Source organism: Dinoponera quadriceps, unplaced genomic scaffold (genome assembly GCF_001313825.1).
Source record: "Dinoponera quadriceps isolate SergipeBrazil2010 unplaced genomic scaffold, ASM131382v1 scaffold707, whole genome shotgun sequence".
Lineage (NCBI taxonomy): Eukaryota > Metazoa > Arthropoda > Insecta > Hymenoptera > Formicidae > Dinoponera > Dinoponera quadriceps.
Genome location: NW_014555450.1, coordinates 242,740 through 264,473, shown reverse-complemented (window position 1 = coordinate 264,473; position 21,734 = coordinate 242,740). Strand labels below are relative to the sequence as shown.

Here is a 21,734-nt window from a genome sequence, read left to right as displayed (position 1 = left end):
CCCCCCCCCCATCAGCTGATGAATCCCCGCGCGTTTCCGCTCGGCTTTGCCCGTTTCCGTGCTCGTCCCGTGACCGCTCGAATTATTTACGGCAGCGGAGATGGAATCCGTGCTCGGTCGAAATTTTATTACACGAAAATTCCCGCCGATTGTTTCGCTTCCGGCCGCGCGCATGCACACAGCTGATCGCGGCCGGGTGTTTCAATACGTCGAGCACGCTGTGAACGCGCACTTTCGAGCTTGTGTCGAACTTATCTCGAAACGCAACGCGAATTCGACGGAATTGTGCGTACCTGCCGAACGTATGCAAACAGTTGCTCCGCAGGGAGAGGAAAACGGGGTCGTCTCGAATCTCCGATCATTGTCACTGAAAACTTGATCCACCACGTTCGACGCTGATGAGCAGACCGAGAAACGCAGTCCCGTTCGTCATCCACGAGTGATTCTCATCATCTGACTCTCGGCGAACGAGAGTTTAGTACACGATCTGTCCGTTTAGCTGCAATTGGGTTTCGCCTCGTTCGGTGCGCAAGGTGTAAGTCAAAATAAAGAATCCTCCACGCGAGGGAGTTTGCTGTTCGAATTTTTATCGATCGAACCCGACACCTTTCGCGTCTAACGCGTCTTTCTTTCCGGATTTCTTCTCGGAGACGTCACGAAAGCAAACATCTGTCGCATTCGAATGCACTCATCGTGAGCTTTATCGTGACCGAAGATTTTCCCGAGCTTTCGTTTCATTTCAGAAGTTCATTCGCCGTGGCGGATTAATTAACGAGTCGTCGGGCGAATATGCGATCGATATATCGCGCGTTGGCGCTTGAAATCCCGTCGAAATTCAATTAAACTGCGAATCATTTCTCCCCGGCGAATTTCTTATCGCGCAGTTCAACGTCGCCGAACGCGCACCTTCGATTTATTTACCACGGATCGTAGCCGATCCAGTTATATATAGAAAGCAATCTTCACATCGAGTGGAATCGTATTTCCTCGATGGCTCTCTTCACTTTCGAACCGTAGTTTCGCAACATTCTTCGGAAATGCGCCGACCTTCCGCTCGTACGTTTCCCTTCTTGAGAAGCATCGATCTCGCCCGGTTATCGCAATTTACGGCGCACATGAACACATAATCGAGCGTGTATCTCAAGCACCGATCAATTAGCGGATCTCATTCCCGAGTGCTTCAGTCAACGTCCTTGGAGCGGGGTGTAACATGCCCAGGGGTTTCCCCGTGGTTGAAAGACAAAGAGGAGTGGCGCCAAGTCGAACTTATGCACGCCGGTCGAATTCGAAATGACACGAGCTTCTTCGGGGGAAAATCGAGCGAGAATCTGCCAAATTGATCTACGCGATCGCGCGCAATCACGTAAACACGCGCTATCGCTAAACAATGTTATTTTGTAATTGATTATCCGCCGGCTCCTTGCGCGAAGCAGATAAAAGCCGATAAAAGTTTCGTTGCCTGATGATAAGCCGGGACGACGGAATACGCGTACATCGGTGTCGTCGACTGTTCGACGAGGCTGTCCACGAGATCGCGCGTACGAAGCCGCCAAAAGCAGCAATTTATTTGTTCTGGCATCGCGTGTCGCCGGTCCGCAAACCGGAAGCTACGGTAAATCGACGCAAATGAATCGTACACTCCGCCGCCCTCTCCTTCCCTCTCTCCCCCTCAGCCCGGGGCGGTTCGTCGATCGATTTTGAGTTACGGTGCACGTTGACCATGTTTCCCGTTTCGATGACTTCCGTGATTATGCGCGCTTTCCCTCGCGCTCGTCCTCTCTATCTCTCTCTCTCTCTCTTTTGCAGAAATCGCCCCTGTTTTGTTTCGTTACGGATTCCGTTCCCGATATTTTTCTAATACTCCCTCTTCCTATCTTTTTCATATTTTCCTCGAGCTTTTCTTTCCGCATGACGAAACGCTCGCGGACGTTGAGCGATGCGCGGTGTTGTTCGAGGATCGATCGAGTCCTTCTCTCCTCCCCCTTGCGAATGTTTAACGTCGAAATTCGAGGGAGGGAGAAGCTTGGGCTGTAAATAATGGCGTGAAAATTATATCCGAGGGAAAAATTGGATATCCGTTCGGCTGTAAGCCGACCGCGAGAGCGATCTTTATCCGTCCTCGAAATAAATATGAGGCGTACCAATTAGCCGCGATCATTCTTGAAAATGATCGGCGATCGTCTTCAAGTGTGTCATCGGATTTCGATAACGTTCGAATGCGCCGGCTTCTATTTTGGATATTTCGGCTATCTCGGCGGAATCTCGAGAGAAATGGTATTTTCTCTCCGTTCCATCGCATTACGCCGCGTTGTCGCGCAGACGTCGCAGGGGAGAGACACGTGGTGACATCGGCAAACGTTCGGAGATGCGTCTTCGATAGATTCTCTTAGGTGCCTCGCCTTATTAAATTACTCGAGCCAGTACTCGACCTCGTAAAAAGTATCGATCACGTAGCAGAGTGACGAGAGCGCGTAATTTCCCGCTGGCCGTGATTATCGCGGAGATCTCCGACAGCGCAGCCGGGAATAAAAGGAATATTGTAATTCTATTCACTTATACTTCTCCAAATATACATCGTTATATATAATCTCAGCAGTTGTTCCCTTTCTCCTCAATAATTTCACCCCTTTTTCTTCTTACATCTTATCCGTCCCTCTCGTTATCTCTCCTCGCAGTTTCGGGAAATGCACGTGGTTTCACACAAGCGGCACACCAAATTACGTAACACACGAATTCACACGGCGTAATGTTCCTTCGTTCTTCGCTAATATCCTATCGAGCCAACGTTAAACAAACGCGTCATCTCTAAAAGTTGCCGTTCAATTTTTACTATCAAGCAAACACTTATTTACACGAGTGACACGCGAGCCAGCCCGCTTAAAGCTAATTCGAGCGGCGGAACGTTGTTAATTTAACAACGAGTGCAAATCGATATTAATCATTCCGTTGGACCACAGCTTCCTCGAGCGACGGTCGATATAGAAAACCGTGTCTAAGTTGCGAGTAAATCTTCGTGCTCGCGAATCTTACGTGGAATTTTCGGGAACCCAGCCAAAGAATTGCACGGAGAATCTCCAGCACGTGTGTCGCGAAATAATGTCATGCGCCATTTATAAATCCATGGATGAGAGGAGGACGGTGAAAGTGCTAATATCCTTTGCAAATCGACCGCAATATAAGCGCGCCACGCTCTTCGAACGTTGATTCGATATCTCTTATTTGGCGCAACGCCGCGTCATTCCAAGTCGGCATTTTCACGCTAAATTTTGACTCGGCTCTCTTAAGGACAATTTGCGCCTACTTAGGTGACACATAGATTAGTAAAAACTTACTTCGACGATACCATATCCGTCCACTTCTCTCCTGAATCTTTAATTCTCTTCGATTAACAGATTTCATCCTAATGCTACACCGAGGAAAAGATTTCTTTGGATTTAATAAAGTTTTTTTTAATTGAAACAACTTATCTTCCGGAATAGAACAAACAAACGAATGTTTGATTCAACGAATGGAATTGTTTAGTTTGAGAAACGATAAATATCTTTACGTCAAACAACATATTTTTTTGGCACTTTCATCCAAGCATTACTTGGTTGTCGCAAGTAATAAATTATTTGAAAGAGATAATACTACGTTAGATAAATATGAAAGAACTTACTTCTTTGCTTCGGTGGAACATTATTTAGTATGTAATGAAATAATAATTTTTATTAAAAACAAAGTATAATATTTCCCCTGAATAATAGTGTTTGATTTATCAAACAACATGATTTACTCGAGTGAAACAGCGACATATTCATTTAAACAAAATGATATTCGATATTAAATTATGTTACTTATATTAAACATATCCGAGTGAAGCCTAGCATGTGTACGATACGTGTACTAAACCCAAACAAATCTTTCCCTCTGTATATAAATGCCTCCGATATTTAGATTATTAATTCATTACTAATTTATAAAAATATTCAATAATGATCTATTTTTTGACGCTAGAATGGCGAAAACGAAAGAAATTTGAAATGTTATTGCATAGCCAAAGTGAATAAATGATATCGTTGAAGTAGAGAAAATTTGCTATTTTGCTATTTTAGCTCCCACCGTGTTCGAGAATTCAAGTTTCAACGTAGGGCCGAAATTTCGGCTCGGAATTTCGCGTGTACGGACATTTCGGGTCTTATAACACACACGCATACGCACTGTGACGAATTAGCTCTTAACATGATCGGTCAGTGGCATCGTTAATTAAAGTGTAATAATCGCACATTCCACGAACGTCTAATGCACACGTCCGACTCATTGGCGACGACGACGATGTGTCCTTTAGCATTTTCTGCGAAGTACTCCAATATACCGGCCGGCGCGCGATGTCTTTAATTCCAATTATCACTCCGCGAGACCTTCGAGTCAATATTGAATCGTCGCACGTCGCGTTCTGGAAATTACACCGCGCGCAGCCTCATCAACTTTTGACGTTTCCTGTGCAATTTTTCGCATCTGCATCGGACGCCTCGTTGTAACCGAATCGACCGTTTTGTTATTCAGCTGTTTTATCTCTTTTTCCTTTTTCTTCCTTTCCTTTAACCGGTCTGACGCTATATTCCAATCTTATCGCAGAACTGGAAATTAGTCAACCACTATTATTTAACCGCTATTATTTAGCGTTCGCACACGTCGCGAATAACGAGTTCATTTTGCCGCAAGGGCAGACGGCTCGTAACATTGCGACCGAGACATTGCTTATCGGGCGCACTTTTCAGGTACGGCGAAATGGAGAGTCGCTTCCAGGGCAGAACGCCGGAGGACGACGTGATCGGGCAGTTGCAAAGTAACAAACGATCCCCGATGACGCTAAACGTCAGCGGACTGTGGGACGTGGTTCCACGGTTGGATTATTATAGGTATATCACTTACTAATTAATTACCCGCGCGGTATTTAATCTGTCGTATATCGACCCGTGCATGCATTGCGCGTCGCCGTGATATCCGACGTGCCTATTAAAAAGTCATTAACGTTTCTTTCGGCAACGATTTATACGCGGCGCATTCGGCGAACGAGGGGGCGAACGAGGGAGAAGCTCGCAATCATTTCGACGATTATTATTCCGCGAATCTTTCTTGCAGGGTGAGCCGTCGCGTGAAGAGGCCATCGTTGAACACTTTGCACGAGGGAAATCTCACAAAGGTAAGGAAACTACAGTCGGTGCACGGTTGATTTCGCTTAATTTAAGGAAATTACGGGAATTTCGCCATCTCAGTCGGCACGTCTGTTTTCGCTGTCAATATGCGTCCACGAGCGAAAAATTTATTACGCTTATCGCAACGTTGACCTCGCGAATAGAAATCTACTTCGCGATCCGCGAATGTGATTATTTTTTCGACCGCGCGAGACGCCTCGCGTCTAAGCGGCGCGAACGCCTTTTTCTCTAAAGATTATTTTTTATTCGAAAGAATCTATATCTCGCTTAGTTATCAGATCATACAGAACTTGTATCTGCCCATCTCTGTGCTCAATGTGTCAACGTCATTGTTTATGTGTGCCGTTATCTTTGTTCTGTTTACCCATGTAATTGATAAATGATTTTGATAGAAATGTGCGATTTATATATATTGTCCATAGAAATGTATTTCCACTGTGCGTGTGCAAGCACGTAAGCGCTTTAATTCCTTCCGTGAGCACAATACGGCTTATCGGTTAAATATTCATGATTATTTTTAATTACCTCGAAGGACACGCTTAGACTTTCACCGACGCGCGACTTCTCGCTGAATATGCAATGTTAGCAGAAACTATGTCTTCGATATTTTGGGAAGAAAAAAAATAGATAACAAGAAAGGAGAAAGGAGGAAAAGAACGCACGAAAGTTGACTCTGCAACTTTAATATCCGCGCTGAAACTTGCGAACAAAATGTGACGTCAGTTGGATATCAGATTAGAAATTGCCCAACTGAAAATCGATCAATCAGACGGAAGAATCAACTTTTCTTTTTTTTATCAAAGATCCGTCCGGATAAAAATTTTAAGGCGAAATTCCAATCGCGGTTGCTGATAAAGTAACTGATAAAGTTATTTATAAAATGGCGACTTCCGAGACGAGGTGTTTAGAACGCAATTACCTATAAAAACCTATTAGATAACAAAGGCATCGCGCCACCCGCTGTGATTTCTCCGGCCTCTCTCTCGAAGAAGACGATCAAAGTCGCGGAGGTGACCATACCAGGCAGGGGAAACTGGTTTATTAAGTTTACACAGCAGTAAACATCCGTCCGGTGAAATTGGAAGAGGTGGATCGCATGGAAGAGCGGAGTTCTCGAACGCATTATGGAATTTCTGGTTCTCAATTGCGCGCGCGAAACGTTTCCCCTTGCGATGAAAATTCAAATACTCGTTCGTAAAAACCGCGTGTCTCTACGGTAACCCCGTATGCACGTAAAATCACCAGAATGTACATTTAGTAATGTGAAAATAACGAACGAAACGCCTGACCGTCAGATAGGAAGATACAGTTACATGTAACTCAGTGATTGTAACTCGGTATCATGTTGAGCGTTTTTAAAAAAAAGAAAAAAGAAAACGTTTCGCATCGATCGCGTCTCAACGGTTGTGCACTTTCGACACAATTTAGGACATAGTCGACGATGCAATGAGAACTTCTTTCTGCATGATCTGGTTAACTAGAAGTACCAAGCGGTTATTGATCGTTTCTACTTTTCAGATTAGTACCTCATTTCTCGTGTAAAATATAGGACAAGGTTATAAAAGGTTTTTTATGGATTTCGCAACGCATCTCGTTAAATGCGTGAGAATTTGCTTTTTAATTCCCACAACTCACATTATCCAGGAGATACATTATCGGATACGAGACGCGTTGCGAAACTCGTCGAGGAAAAAAAAAGTGTTGCAACCTTTAATTTGCCGACTAGGATGTGTGTGTGTGTGTTGTGCGTGGTCAGTTATAAAAGAGTTGCGATACTTTTTTTTCATACCTCTTCCGGGACGCGCGTCCGTGTCCGATAGGAAAATTTGTTTTCCAGCGATTCTCAGAGAACATATTTTCCGATGCGAGACACGTTGCGAAACTCATCGGGAAAAAAAGGAAACGCAATCCTTTTTTGCGACTGACCGCACACACGCCTCTCCCCTGCGGCTGTGAAGCGAAAATACTGCGACTTAACACGTTCATTGCCAAGCTGAAAATTGGAATTTCGCGTGGTGGCCAAATTTTTTTTATTTTTTTATTTAGTTTTTATTGTGCTCAAAATAAGTTAATATATTATTTATATACTTTTATTATCATGTACATAGGATTTATGTACTCTAAATGTCTATTACGCGATAACGCGTGATTGCCGGCCGTTTGGTGAGAACACGCATCACGCGATATCGCGTGATTGGCAATTGACGTGTTAACCGCGCGTCGGCCGACGCTTCGGGAAATCGGCCGGCTGTGCGGAGAATTGCTCCTCTAAAGATACGCAAATATCGCTTCAGGACGCCAATGTCGAGTGCGGGCAGCAGCAGGTCGGGAACGTCGGAGGTCAGCAGCAGCAGCAGCAGCAGGGCCACGTCGGAATAAAATTAGGATGGATCCAGGGCGTCCTCATACCGTGTCTGCTGAACATATGGGGCGTTATGCTGTTTCTGCGACTCTCGTGGGTGGTCGCGCAGGCCGGCATTCTACAGAGTATCGTCATTATCGGGATATCGGCGGTCGTCTGCGTCATTACGACGCTTAGCCTCAGCGCAATTAGCACTAATGGGGAAGTAAAGGGAGGTGTGTTACCGTATAACGCATTCTGTAATTCTTTTTTTCCGAAGGAGTGGCCGCGCGCGCGCGCCTTTATCGTTTGACGTACGGCGCCGCTTCTTCTTTCTTCGTCTTCCCTGCGGGGGAAGACTTTCCTCGGGGAAGATTTACACGGACGGCAATATGCGCGTTTATTTGCTCTTTGTTGCGTTGGTTTTAGCAAGCCGGCCACTGCGTTTTCTTCCGTACGTCGAAATCGATTTCGATATAGAATAATGTAGAGAAAGGGTCTTCAACAGCCAAATCGCGATTGTTGAAGCGTTATTATTACATTATTGCGGAAGGATATATTGTTTAGCGTATGATAAAAGAACTCGTGCTACAAACGGTCCGCCTAAATTTCCGTGTTACTTTAACACGGGGGATACGTTGAGAAGTTCACAAATATATAAAATTCACATATTCGCCTTGTTAAAGTAATGTACGAATTTCGGTAGAACGTGTGTAACGGACATTTTTTTTTCTCTTTCTATAAAAGTTTATATATATATATATATAATTAAAATTCTCCTCAAAATTCAATGCTTTATTCTGCAGCTTCGGGTAATCATAATTCGATCAAATCAATTCAAACAACAATTTAATAATATCATTACAATAACCGCGATTTGGCTCCTCAAGGTCCGTTCTATTTCTACATGGTTTCTGCTTCCTTAATATTTCAATCTCACTAGTAGAGCCAATGTAAATCCCTTAGTCAATTTCGGTAGTTCGGATAATGTAAGCATTCTCAGATTTTCGTAACTCGCTAAAAGAGACGAACGCTTTTCTGAGTGTTCGAGCAGTAATTAGAAAATGGCGATTGCCTTGCAGGTGGAATATACTTCATCATATCCCGATCTCTCGGGCCGGAGTTCGGCGCGTCGGTTGGCATCGTGTTCGCATTCGCGAACGCGGTAGCGGCTTCTATGAACACAATCGGCTTCTGCGATTCTCTGAACGACTTGCTAAAGACGTACGGCTTGAAGATCATAGATAATGGCGTGAATGACGTTAGAATCGTCGGTATGATAGCGCTGGTCGTTATGATCCTTATCTGCGCGGTCGGCATGGAGTGGGAATCAAAGGTATTCGATTAGTTTCTTTTCTCTCGAGTAACACGCGGATGAAATTATCGCAGCCACACGTAAAACCAAATGTGAATTGCGATGGACAATTTGAAAGGTCGAGTATACACTTGCCGATCGTAGTTGCCTGCACGCAGAGAGTACACGCAACATACGCATTTGAGAGGATGACGCTTTTATACACTCTCTGGGCTTTTCCTTTGACAGGCGCAAAATTTTCTCATCGCCGTAATCGTGGGCGCTATCTTCGATTTCCTCATCGGGACCATCATGGGCCCGAAAACTCCGGAGCAGGAAGCGAAAGGTTTCAAGGGATTCTCTGGTAAGAGCGAGTAGCTTAGATACAGTCGATCAAATGATAACGGATATGAGTCTTCATATATTATTATAAATGTTATACAATGTTGTTATATACTTTATACACTGTAAATGTTTCGTAATAATGCATGGTGAATTATACTAGAAGAAGAAAAGTAGCATATTCAAGGGAATATTTGCCAAGGAGTGGGCATTGGAGTGATTATTTTATTTGGATGAAGGAAATATCACTTGAATGCAGCATGTTTTCTTCTCGGTGTGGCGGGAAAGAATTGCTTTGACAGTTAAGAATATTTGATTTCCAGCGGAGGTGTTTATGAATAATCTCGAGGCGGATTATCGGTTTTCCGAGAATAAGAATCAAACATTCTTCACCGTGTTCTCAATATTTTTCCCATCTGTCACCGGGATTCAAGCAGGCGCTAATATATCCGGTGATCTGAAGGATCCAGGTAGCAGCATACCGATCGGGACTCTCCTCGCCTTGCTGATCTCCATGCTCAGTTATATAACGTTTGTCTTTTTCGCCGGTGGCGCGGCCGCCAGAGACGCAGGCGGTTTGGTGAACAATACTATCGCGAATTGCACTGCCGGGATCAACTGCACTTACGGACTACATAACAGTTATTCGGTGAGTGATTCTAAAACGGCTATTCGAAGATATAATCTTGCGCCCCTCTTCCGACTTCAGCTTTAAAGAGCGTTCCGTATTCCGACATTTCGCCTTGGCAGAAATATACAACTCGAGACCTTTAAGCAAAATTAATTCCACACGATTATGCTCTCTCATTAAGTTATTATTTAGCGCTAATTTGATAAATTTGGTAAACGCAGTTTCGTGAAAAATTTGGATAAATTTCCCGAAATTTGGCGACAACTCTTGAATACTCGAACACTTGATTTAACGAGGAACCGGGCGACCGCCGCAATTTTCCACATATGCGTTCATCTTGTGCAGGTCATGCAATTGATGTCTCTTTGGGGCCCGTTAATTTACGCGGGATGCTTCGCAGCCACCCTGTCGACGGCGCTGACGAATTTATTATCCGTGCCGCGGCTCATTCAGGCTCTCGGTCAGGATAAAATTTATCCCGGCCTGATTTATTTCAGTAAAGGATACGGGAAGTCCGGCGAGCCTTACCGAGGGTACGTTCTAACCTTCGGCGTCGCCGGTCTCTTTCTCTTAATCGGTAAGATATCCCCCTACGTCTCTATCGTGTAAGAAACTCTCACATATTGCGAGGGAATATCCTCGACCCGAGTCGAAATTTGGATCCTGTATTAAATATTCTTGAACGGTAGCACCTCTTCCGGTATATTTTGATCACAATGATGTCTTAAATTGCCATTTTCGCGGTTTTAGCGCCGGAATAATCTGTTCTAGGTGGTATTAAGATGAAATCCATAGAATGAAAGGTTCAAGAGAGAAGTTAATAAATGTCAGTATCGTCGAAGAATAAGTTGTTATTAGTTGATAGATCATCCACGTAGACGCAAATTATCCTTAAGAGCATCAAAGTAGCATCGAAGTAGTATTGAAATTTTGACTCGGATAACGTTATTAATTTCACGTCTTGAAGAAACTCTGGATCGGTTTCCTTTCAGCCAATCTCAACGCAGTCGCGCCGCTGATCTCGAACTTTTACTTAGCGTCGTACGCCTTAATCAACTTCTGCACTTTTCACGCGGCGTTGATTCGATCGCTCGGATGGCGACCCAGTTTCAAGGTAAGTTGGGAACTGACCGGTCAAGCCTCACACAAGAGACACGGATTTCGCAACAATTTTATTGACTTCTCCGCCCTTTCGCAGTATTACAACACCTGGCTGTCTCTGTTCGGTTTTATCATTTGCGTGGCGATTATGTTCCTCATCGACTGGGTGACTTCGCTCGTCACCTTCGTCATCATCTTCGCGTTATACCTGATAGTAGTCTACCGCAAGCCGGATGTCAATTGGGGCAGCAGCACGCAAGCTCAAACCTACAAGACGGCGCTTTCCGTCGTGTACAAGTACGGCGTTGACGTTATTTTTAAACCGATCAAATCATTTTGATGCGAAACGACAAATATTTAGGAAATATCTAGTCTTGTGTGTGTGTATTTCATGTAATCTCTGATTTGAATAAGAATTTAAGAATTGTTCGTTGATTAGAAAAGCTCGATACATTTGAAAATTTGAGAACGACACTTTCTAAGTTTGCAAAAACTTGCAGATTGAATAGCATGGACGAGCATGTGAAGAATTACGCGCCGCAAATTCTGGCGCTCACCGGCCCACCTGGCGCGAGACCAGCGCTGATACATCTGGCGAACCTCATCACGAAGAATAATTCTTTGCTGATCTCCGGCGAGGTCTTCCCGGTAAAGAAGAAAATTCGACCAGATCCTCACGCGATCCAAAAGTGATTGTGAAAATATATTAAATAGCGTTAAGGTCCCGACGTGTAATTTCAGACGCGGCTGTCGTATCGCCTGCGCTCCGTACGTCTGAGAAACGGTTACACGTGGTTGTATCAGAATCGTATCAAATCATTCTACCACATGGTGGAGGATATGAGCCTCGAGCGAGGTGCAGCCGCCTTGATGCAGGCCAGCGGGGTTGGCAGATTAGCTCCCAATGTGGTCCTCATGGGTTACAAGACTCATTGGTCGACGTGCAATCACAAGGACCTGCAGGAATATTTCAACGTTCTCCAGTAAGTCAACATTATTATCATTATGTTTGAGAAATTTACGGGGAAGCAGATATCTTCGGCTGAGTTCGTCTCGAACGCGTTGAAATTAGATTTTCCTTCGGCATAGAATTAGGAATGAAGATAGAACGACGCTTTCAGCACAAAAGCGTCCGGAACAAACTTACGAGGGAAATTCGAAGAACCGAAAATTCCGAGAGAACTCGAACACATAGCTATTTATCATTTTGTCCGAACAACGTTCTAGGAAAGTACATTTCTGAAGGAAATCCAATTTCCCGTATTTTCGCTAATATCTCTGAAACCGGAAGAGATATCGAAGAAATGCTAAATAGAAAATTGTATATAAAATATACAACGGCCTTCAAAACTGTGACAAATGATTTAAAAATACTTTTTTCAAAAAAGATTCAAAAGGTCCACTCTTAGAACCGTTTTTCAGCCAAGGGGAAATTACATTACTACATGATCAAACTCACATATCCATTATTTCTGCAAAACTTGACAAGACTTTTCGGAACTTTCGGTTTCCCAAACTTCCCTTTGTGTGTTCTTCACTGCCCTTTCGTTCCACTTATTCCAGCACATCAGGGATTACTCGTAAATAGTAGATTAAAATTAAAGGCGTAGCATCTCGTAATTTCGCGATCTTTTTCTCCAGCAATGCCTTCGACCACAAGCTGGCTGTGGCTATTTTGAGAATCGCCGATGGCCTGGACTATTCCGGCGCGACGAGCGCGAATGGAGACGACGAACACGGAAACCTCGCTCAGAGCAGCTACGATCTGGCGGGGAACACCTTGATGCACGCCGACAGCGATCTTTCCATGAGCACGCAGATTCCCAGAGTGCAGAGTGTGCCGACGATAGGTAAAAAAGCCGCGCGATATTGAATACAAAAAGAAGAATCGAAAATCACGTAATCTCTCTTCATTCTCGTTACGCAAAGCTTATTGTACCTTTGACGGCGCCAAATTACACCGTCATTTCTACCCGTCGCGAGTCCGTTCTGAATAATTGGACGAAAAGATCCGCCGCGTCACGAAGGAGTCGCAAAATTTCAATTTCGGAATTTTCGACGTTGTTGACATTCATTGTTCCCGATTGTTATTAATTTGACGCTGTGTTCCAGGCACGTCGTTCGTCACACCCACCGACGTCCCAAATGTGATGAGGGATTCGCCGATACACTGGAACGCCCGGGGGAATTTAAAGCAGAAGAAAAAGCTCGCCCTCGACAGGATGTTGTAAGTTGCACTAGTATTGATCCCAAAGTCGCCGAAAGCTGCTCTCTGCTGCGAGTTTAGTCCTGTCGCTAACAATTAATCAATTAATCGTCTGTCACCTCAGCGACAAGCACAACGGTATGGCCTCTATATCGGAGAACATGACGATCTTCCAGAAGAAGCACAAACAGGGCACGATTGACGTATGGTGGTTGTACGATGACGGAGGTAACTCATAAAATGATACTCACTAAATTCCTTGGAGTGAATTCGAAAAGTAGAGCGGCCACCGAGTCGTTCGAATTCGAGTGACTTGTCACTCATACAGAGTGAATCCTTCACTCTGAATCGTCGAGTGAATACTTGCGTTCAGAATTGAAGAGTGAATAGTCACACAGAGACATATTCATTCGATCGAAGTATCCGCTCATACGGAGTCCAAGAATCCACTCTAAGATTGAGTAAAACATTCGCTCTCGCGATTTTGAGCGGCAGTATTTTCACATTTTCATCGTTTCGAGTGAAAATACCGCCACGTCTCGCTTATTTCGAGTGAGATTTCACGCGAAGAAATTTCGAGAATACTTAAGAGACTGTCGCCGTTCGTACTCGAAATTTCTGGCTTATCTGTGAACAACAAAACTTACCGTTCGACAGGTCTGACAATCCTCCTGCCGTATATACTCAGCACACGGTCTGGTTGGGAGCATTGCAAAATGACGATATTCGCTTTGGCCAATCATAAACAGAACATCGATGCTCAGGAGAAGGAGTAAGTAAAAGAGCGAGCCCACTCGATTGCTCCGTAAGGATCGTAAAAGAGAACTCCGACGTACTTAGTGGGGAGACTATTTTAATAATTAAAATCTAAAAAAATATATACGTCTAATTAATTACCGTTTCGCAATTTTACAGAATGATTGAGATAATGCGCAAAGCTCGAATCAAATACAGCGGCTTAAAGATGGTGGACGGCATCTGCGTCGAGCCGCAACAGGAGACGCAGTCCTTCTTCGACAAGTTGATATCCGACTTCCGGATGAACAATTCTTCGGACAATTCCGGTACGTGTGTGTCGCTCGTGTATGCGAATTTTCTGCCGATGACGTACGTGTAGTTTACGCTCGATAATTCGTCGTTTTCAGAATGCTGCGTGACCGACCTCGAGCTGCAGACTTTACGGGAAAAGACCCATCGGCAGCTGCGACTGCGTGAGTTGCTGTTGGAGAACTCGAGTCAGTCTACCTTGGTAGTAATGTAAGCACGATAACGCGCTTTAATATGACACGATATGTTCGCAATGATCCAATCATGTGTACGAACGTCGTATTGGAATTTTCCCGAGGACAGTTTCGGTGCATCTTACTTACTTCTATCTACTTTGAATCCCAGGTCTTTACCGATGCCAAGGAAGGGCGCGGTCTCGGCGCCGTTGTACATGGCCTGGCTGGAGTCACTCACAAGGGACATGCCGCCCACAATCTTAGTCCGTGGAAATCACACATCCGTGTTGACGTTCTACTCGTAGTCTACCGTATCCTGGTTTAGGTATAATTCAAGTTCGCGTGTGAACCCTGACGCCGCGGGAAGTCTCTCTCAAGCGAGGAGAAACTTTTCCAATGTGAACGCACAGTATTTGGAATATTTATGCCAAAACTAATGTAGATACGCCCAATAACTTCTTCGACGCGTTTCTGTTTCCCCCTTTCTTTTCTTTTTTCTTTTTACCTGTACTTAAAGTCCACCTTGTATTTAATTTTATCGATTGTAAGTTATAGAGAATTAAGGGGCTCTTCACGACCATAAGTGTGTGTTAAGCCGGACAACTCTAGTACCTGTCTAGGACAGTCTTTCTGTACTGTTTTCAATTACTCGACTAGTCTTGCGTTTCAATTAATGAAATAACTACCAACGATCGAGCGGAAATGAACGAAGACTCTTTTTAGTCAAGGTGAACATCGAAGCGAAAACATAAGTAACAATGTGTCTGTAATTTTTCACGATTACTTGGTTGATGAAAAATTCAGTATTATACGAGTTACTTGTACACGATACAAATAGCAAGTGAAATTTCATTGCGATGTACGAAAACATGGTTTGGAAAATAACGAATGATAACTTAGATAATGTTACACGCATTTTTGACACAAGTAGAAATAAATGCATAACGGCCAAGCCTCACAAAGCCTTTCACAAGAAATATTCACGTGTATATGACCAGTTGGCATCGGTAATTAAAAAAAAAAAAACCGCCGGTAGTTTGTATAAAATTAGAGCGTTAACGTAGTTAAGCACTTAATATTGGTTTTTTAAGGTTTTATAAATTAATGCAGCAAGAGATTATATATATTATAGAAAATATGTCTACATTTTATTCATAATTACTCTATTATTGCGAATACATGTACATATATTTTTTGAGTTGAGATAGTTTCGCTTCTTAGTTATTAAAAATTGTAAAGACGAAATATATATTTATATGTAGAGATATTGATATAAATATATAAAAGACATATTTTAAATATATATTGTACAAGTGAAATATAAACGCGCACGAAACACGGTGACTTCGAAAACAAGGATGTCATATCATTTCCCAAATATAGTGAGAAACTACTCCGTTGAAAAAAAAAAAAGGACTAACAATAAAGACTAAATAACATTAATGTAACATGTTCTATCGTTTTATAAAAATATTCATTTTTTTCTCTACAATTATACAAAAATCATGTGGGATTGAAAGTATAATCATAAATATATATTTATTTATATACGACTTTTCGAAGACAGACTTTTATAAGTGCATTCAAAGCAATACACGTAATGCGGGATGCGTTGATGAAGAGTTTAATTTTGGATAATGTTGCAAGGATGTGTGTGCATGCTTCACGAGACGGCACCTCGAATTCGACCTCTTCCACTAAACGAAGAACTTCTAAAACCCACAATAATAAATCATCTTTGACATCGTATTTCCGTGCTTAATTATCTTCACGATCTTTCTTTCCAACGACATAAACAATTATATAAACAATCATATACGTCATCTTTCGAACCAAATAACACCTAAAAGCGATACAAATCAGACCGAACCGAAGTTCACGATGCATTCTGCGTTACTTGTTGTTGTGAGTCTCAAAGATCTTGCTAAAGACCGGCTGAATTTGCTCCAACATGTCGGACGTCAACATTCCTCGCTGCTTTGATCTGAAGGCCGACGCATTGCACTCTCGAATGAGTCTGCACGCGGCATAGCAGGCCACTGTCGAAGGCGAAAGGGCGCATTCGCTGGTTCCTGCGTTCATAGCCCACCACCAGAAGACAGCGAGGGAACCAGCCAAGAGATCGCCCTGTCCACCGCATCTCCTTCCAGAGCCGGCCAATCCGCAGGAGACAGTCTCGGTACCCTTGTGACCGTCCACAATCACATCCTTCGCTCCTTTGTGCAGAATCACCACGTTTTTCCCAAAAGCCTCCGCCACGTGTTTCACGTCGGAAGCTTTCACCACAGGGGAGGGCGCAATGTTCCTGTCCAGGGCCGCTTTGGCCAAACGGCTGAACTCCATTGCGTTCGGTGTCATAACGAGTCCTGGATAGTCCTTTACGATTTCGGGCTTCTGACAGACCAGGAACAGCCCATCCGCATCGATGATCAACGGTTTCTTCAAGTCACGACAGGTTGATATCAAGTCAACGATGATCTTGAATGTCTTCTCGTCCCTGCCAAGTCCAGGCCCGATCAGGATAACGTGCAGACGATCCAGCCAAGGGATTATATGCTTCAGCGGATCGTGCTGATCCAGGATCGGATGGACTATCGGTTCCGGACTGAACGATTTGATTGGGACGCTGGCATCCTTGGTGCAGAACACGTGAACGAGGTCGGCGCCGGTCCTCAACGCGCTCATTGCTGCGAAATACGGCGCGCCAGTGTATTCAGTGCTACCACCGAAGACCCCGATTCTACCATCCTGGCCTTTGTACTTGGTGTTGGTCAGATTCGGTATCACCCTCTGTATTCCTTTCAACATACGATCATCCATCGACGACGATGTCGACATCGCGGACATTGTTAGGGATTTAATATAGCTCCTGTTGACAGAATAACGAACAGCGAGTGCCATTTTCCAAATGAAATGATACACATGCAGTTTTCTAACGAAATCTTCCCCGGGGAATATAAATTACGTTACCATTTCCGTGAACTAATCGATACAGAAGTTTATGTTACATTTAAGCCTTACTTTATCGTTACCTGTAATGACGTAAACAAACCCGCCAAACTATTTGTTAATATCCCTTTTTACACGTGGAAGAGGTTGAATAAGGTACACGGGCATTAAGAAAACACAATACCCAATGATGTATTTTTCTCTTGTTGTTTCTATATTATTGAAATATTCACTGCAAATTTTGTGTTTGAAGAAACTTGTTAGGCTAGCCGGTAACCGTTGATATAATGCTTGGTAAGTAGCGGATACAAGATTTTGTTAAAAAAAAAAAAGGGTAATTTCACATAACGTTGATATCGTAATGAACAAATGCAATTACAAACTATCGATGTCTCGAATTTGTGTCCGACACGTCAATGAATCGACAGAATATTTGACATGTAACCACCGGAAAAAAATGCCTGTGAGCAGCCACGTTTCTTGTAACACCACTGCGAACGAGTGTTTGACGCCCCACCTAGCCTCGATTTTCCAGGTAGAACTACTTAACTGTTTTCCATTTTCCAGAACTGCCGGTAAAATCACTATGTAATGCGTGTCCGTGTGTTATAATTACAATTCTCATAAGCGAAGAGAATATCTCTTTCAAACTTTCTCTCTCTACATACTGTTATGAATTGATTTCCATAGATTCGTATAGTATGGCGAATATATTATTCTATAGATAGAAATATAAAATTGGAGCGCTTCTCTCTCGGTATTATTACAGACGAAAGGTGTGTGCATAGCACAGAACGAAATCGTAGACGTTACCTACTGAGAAGGTTGGTGGGTAATGCCAACGTGATACAAGTTCCACGTTGCGAATACAGAGGCGCCCTAAAATGAGGTAACCGGCAAATTGCAGACACGACTGTTCTCAGCTCTCTATCTATTCTCAAACACTTCTGTCAGGCGCTATCGATAATTGCAGGAGAAATGGCATTTACACTGTGGACGCTTTTCGAAGCGACTTTGTTATGTCTGAACGCAGTTTGCGTCTTAAACGAAGAAAGGTTTCTCGCCAAAGGTATGAATAATGAGGCAATTATGAGTATTATGTGCTTCTGTTCGCATAGCAGATCACAGGGAAATGCTGAGCGCCTAGTCACGTTTTAGGTTATAATTTCGAAGATAATTTTAATGGAAAACAATATTCGGATGTGTATTTGACGTTGAGATTTGTATCTTAGTTGGCTGGGCATCGTGGCAAAATGTGCAAGGATTTGGTGAGTCTCCTACCCCTAAAACACAAATGTTGAATCTTATTAAGTCGATACGAACTGTGATGAAAGGTAAGTATAATTGCAAAATCTGACGACTGCTTAAGATCCTTGTTATTTTCAGTTTCTGTATATCAACGTTGATTTTCAGTTCCACTGATATTCTTCAACATCGTGATAATAATCCTAAAGCTTGTGTTCGGGTGATACACAGAAGAATTACAGTATAGATGTATAAATGCGAAGCGCTGTGTGTCAACCAAACTGCTGAATGATGTCTGCACAATGGGAATTTATTAAATTATACTTACTTTTACAATACCTTTGTGATAAAACAATGTCTCGTCACTGTTATAACGTGTCTATTTCTTCGGAAATTCCAATGCATTAGTAATAGTTTTGTATAAAACAAGCAACGTATAGTGTCTCTCCTTTGTCCTCCTAAGTAAGCAACAATTTCTGTATAAATACACTTGGAATACAGTATGTAAAACTAGTTTTGTACATATCAAAAGTAATAGAAATTACTTGTGATAATAGCGTTAATAAGGTAACAATATATCCATTCAGATTCCAAATCAAAAGTACGGAAGGTATTTTCATTATAACCGAAGGCATCCGATTAAATAATAAGATATTCGAGTTATTTGGCCATTTTCCTCATCTGGCGATAAAAGACAATGAAATCGACAGGTGTTACATGCGCACCTTTCATCTCCAACGTCCGCCGATAATCCCTTTCTGCGGTTTGCAATCATATGACTCGTCCAAGTTGCGAAATTTCGTGACGGCTCTTACTTTCGAACGACTGCCCGCCAAGTTTTTCCCATCCAGGGACGAGTAAAAATCTTCGGACCCGACGCTTGATGTCGGAAATGAAACCATACAAGGAGGAAAAAAGAAGATAGCGCAATCTTACACAGTAAAATGTAGTACGAAGAAATTTCAGAAAATTTCAGAATCCAGAATTGATCCCTTCGAACATTTCAAGCGGGCTTACTTTTGCTCGTAGGTTTGGAGCCCGTCTTACTACGGCCCTGCGACGTGCCTCACCTAACCTCACCCGACTGACGCTGATGGCGCTCTTCGCTTTCATTCGCCGGTACCAGCTGACCTACAAGCCAAATTAGTTCAACCAACCGTTTTCCACTCACGCTGCGAGAGAATTCTCGATGACCAAGGTAAGAGTTCGTTAAGCGGCAATTAGAAACGATTAATGAGCGATGTCGCTGCAAGCACGTCGCTGATCGGCGAAATCACGGATTGAGGGTAATTGAAGAGCCGAAATTTGCATGATCAGCTCGGGACGAATTCCAACATGGGCGAAAGTGTCCGAAATATAGGGATATATGTGATCTATTTTGAACGTTTATCCGTGGAAATGTTGCTTTTTAGTGAATTACGATTCGCAGATCATTGCGTATTTCGACCTTTCAAGCGGATCGTTCGCTGTCAGAGTCGCGAAGAGCGCGGAAGGGTTAACCAATCCTGCGTCCTGCGAGCGTACCTCTTGCGTAAGTACGCCTTTCCGCGCATGAATTGGCAGTATGTGCGCAGCACCGGCGTACCCGTGGCTGAAACAAACGATAGGCCGACCGGTCGCCGCTTCCGCTCATTTCCATTTCAATTATTCCTTCCCGGATCATTTGAATCGTAAATCGCCTGGTCAACGGCCAGCGCGTAAATAATCGTCGGCGTTCTTCGCGGAAGATGCAACCAGCCGGACAAGTTGCCTCTTCCTCCTTACGGATTTGCGAATAAAATCACAGGACGCCCGATGATTTTCCGCTAACTTTCTCCCCCTTCCCGGCTTTCTCGGGACAAAAGAAGTAGGAGAGAGAGAGAGAGGGTGGGAGGGAGGGAGGGAGGGGGGGAGATAATCAATGACTATTACGTCGGATTCGCACTTGGCTGTGTGCGGACGCGTGAGGATTCGTTAGCGTTCATTAAGCGTGAGTTGCACGAATGTCCGCTCGTCTTTTATCGCGCTATGAGAGCCCACTTGCTCCTTCGTACTGTTCTATTGAATTTCCTCTGGCACTGACAGGTATTTTAATCGGTTTCCGGCATCTGTTTCCCCGAGGGGAGAAGAAAAGAACGCGGGGGGGGGGGAATCGGGGATTCGTAACGAATTCATATGACGAAAGTGTGTTTCGTTAAAAAAGAAAAGAAAAATCAGCCGATCGACGCGCCGTCAATTTAAGGTAGCTGTAGAATCCCCGATCGGACTTTTGTCCGGCGTTGCTGAGGAAAAACTCGATCTCGAACCGTACGAATAATTTATGGAAGCAAGGAGTGCCGGGGCTGCATGAGGTAACGTTATAACGACGTTGCGGTCATTTCTGCCCGGGAATTACGATCCCATTCGCGGTGCACGACGCGCTGCAGCTTGTCCGAAGACGCAACGTCGATCGTTGTGCAAGCGCCTCGTGTCCGATTTACCGTACACAGGTCGCTCCGGCCGATAATAATCTGACCGATCCGTTAGCTTGAGGACGCCCCGATCGATTTAACGTACTTACCACCTATGAGGAGTATTCACGAGATAATGCGCGGCTCTACCTTCGCATTAAAACGCAGAATTGTTATTATTATTACGAGGCTACGCTGAACGTTGAGTTCGGTTGGATCTACCCGACACCTTAATTTAAAAGAGTCTCGCGATTTTTTTCGCTAATCCCGCTCGTTTCGAGGTCTTCGAGGATAGCGGGTTGATTTATCTCGAGCATCGCGGGGAACGCGCTAATTAAGGTTCGCGTAATCCGATGATACGCAACTTGAGCGACGCCCGCGTCACTCTCGCAATCGAGAGAAAAAAAGGGAGGGACTGTGAAGCGGCTCGTTGGCTTCTCGTCTTCGGACGGTCTAACGGCGGTCGTCGTTGAGCAACGCGCGCGTATTCTTGTCTCAAAGGCCCCCCGCGCGGAAATGGGACTGGCGAAAGTGCACGGGGACCGGCGGGCACGTCGTGGAAGCGTTTTTTACGCGCCCCGACAAATCTGCTTCCCATAATTGGCAGCGCGGCTAGCATTGTGTAAATCGCGCACTTCCTCTCTCCCGCCGACGCTTCCCTCATTTTCACACGCTGGATTTTTCCTACGGTCCGCCGCAGATCGGGCCGGCCGATTAAAAGCGGATCTTACCGGTATTGAAGCCCCCCGTCGAAGCTGCTGTTCTTCTCTCGAGG

At 44.0% G+C, this 21,734-nt stretch overlaps 3 protein-coding genes across 6 annotated transcripts in view; 2 read left to right on the top strand and 1 right to left on the bottom strand.

Moving 5' to 3' along the window:
* The window catches only part of LOC106744266 (bumetanide-sensitive sodium-(potassium)-chloride cotransporter), an 18,294-nt gene extending 2,542 nt beyond the window's left edge, over window positions 1-15,752 (top strand). For all 3 annotated transcript variants that reach the window (XM_014618896.1, XM_014618895.1, XM_014618894.1), the window contains exons 2-19: window positions 4,761-4,901; window positions 5,125-5,185; window positions 7,493-7,775; window positions 8,622-8,875; window positions 9,083-9,197; window positions 9,499-9,824; window positions 10,152-10,383; window positions 10,799-10,920; window positions 11,005-11,204; window positions 11,408-11,555; window positions 11,649-11,890; window positions 12,549-12,757; window positions 13,020-13,134; window positions 13,238-13,341; window positions 13,771-13,885; window positions 14,029-14,177; window positions 14,259-14,370; window positions 14,506-15,752. In XM_014618896.1, the coding sequence (XP_014474382.1) occupies window positions 4,771-4,901; window positions 5,125-5,185; window positions 7,493-7,775; window positions 8,622-8,875; window positions 9,083-9,197; window positions 9,499-9,824; window positions 10,152-10,383; window positions 10,799-10,920; window positions 11,005-11,204; window positions 11,408-11,555; window positions 11,649-11,890; window positions 12,549-12,757; window positions 13,020-13,134; window positions 13,238-13,341; window positions 13,771-13,885; window positions 14,029-14,177; window positions 14,259-14,370; window positions 14,506-14,641 (3,054 nt within the window). In that variant the 5' untranslated portion in view covers window positions 4,761-4,770 and the 3' untranslated portion in view covers window positions 14,642-15,752. The remainder of the gene's footprint in view (window positions 1-4,760; window positions 4,902-5,124; window positions 5,186-7,492; window positions 7,776-8,621; window positions 8,876-9,082; window positions 9,198-9,498; window positions 9,825-10,151; window positions 10,384-10,798; window positions 10,921-11,004; window positions 11,205-11,407; window positions 11,556-11,648; window positions 11,891-12,548; window positions 12,758-13,019; window positions 13,135-13,237; window positions 13,342-13,770; window positions 13,886-14,028; window positions 14,178-14,258; window positions 14,371-14,505) is intronic.
* Window positions 15,753-15,867: 115 nt separating this feature from the next.
* LOC106744267 (ATP-dependent (S)-NAD(P)H-hydrate dehydratase) lies at window positions 15,868-17,787 on the bottom strand. Of its 2 annotated transcripts, none has more exons than XM_014618898.1 (2): window positions 16,207-17,787; window positions 15,868-16,048 (listed from the first exon to the last, which is right to left on the bottom strand). In XM_014618898.1, the coding sequence occupies exon 1, from the start codon at window positions 17,235-17,237 to the stop codon at window positions 16,230-16,232; it is 1,008 nt and encodes a 335-aa protein (XP_014474384.1). In that variant the 5' UTR covers window positions 17,238-17,787; the 3' UTR covers window positions 15,868-16,048; window positions 16,207-16,229. The 2 variants fall into 2 exon arrangements, with proteins under 2 accessions (XP_014474384.1, XP_014474385.1); XM_014618899.1 differs by having other exon boundaries at window positions 15,868-17,205; window positions 17,369-17,787.
* A 424-nt stretch (window positions 17,788-18,211) lies between these two features.
* Window positions 18,212-18,901, top strand: LOC106744268 (immediate early response 3-interacting protein 1). The gene is made up of 3 exons (XM_014618900.1): window positions 18,212-18,354; window positions 18,518-18,619; window positions 18,699-18,901. The coding sequence occupies exons 1-3, from the start codon at window positions 18,264-18,266 to the stop codon at window positions 18,752-18,754; spliced, it is 249 nt and encodes an 82-aa protein (XP_014474386.1). The 5' UTR covers window positions 18,212-18,263; the 3' UTR covers window positions 18,755-18,901.
* The last annotated feature ends 2,833 nt before the right edge of the window (window positions 18,902-21,734 follow it).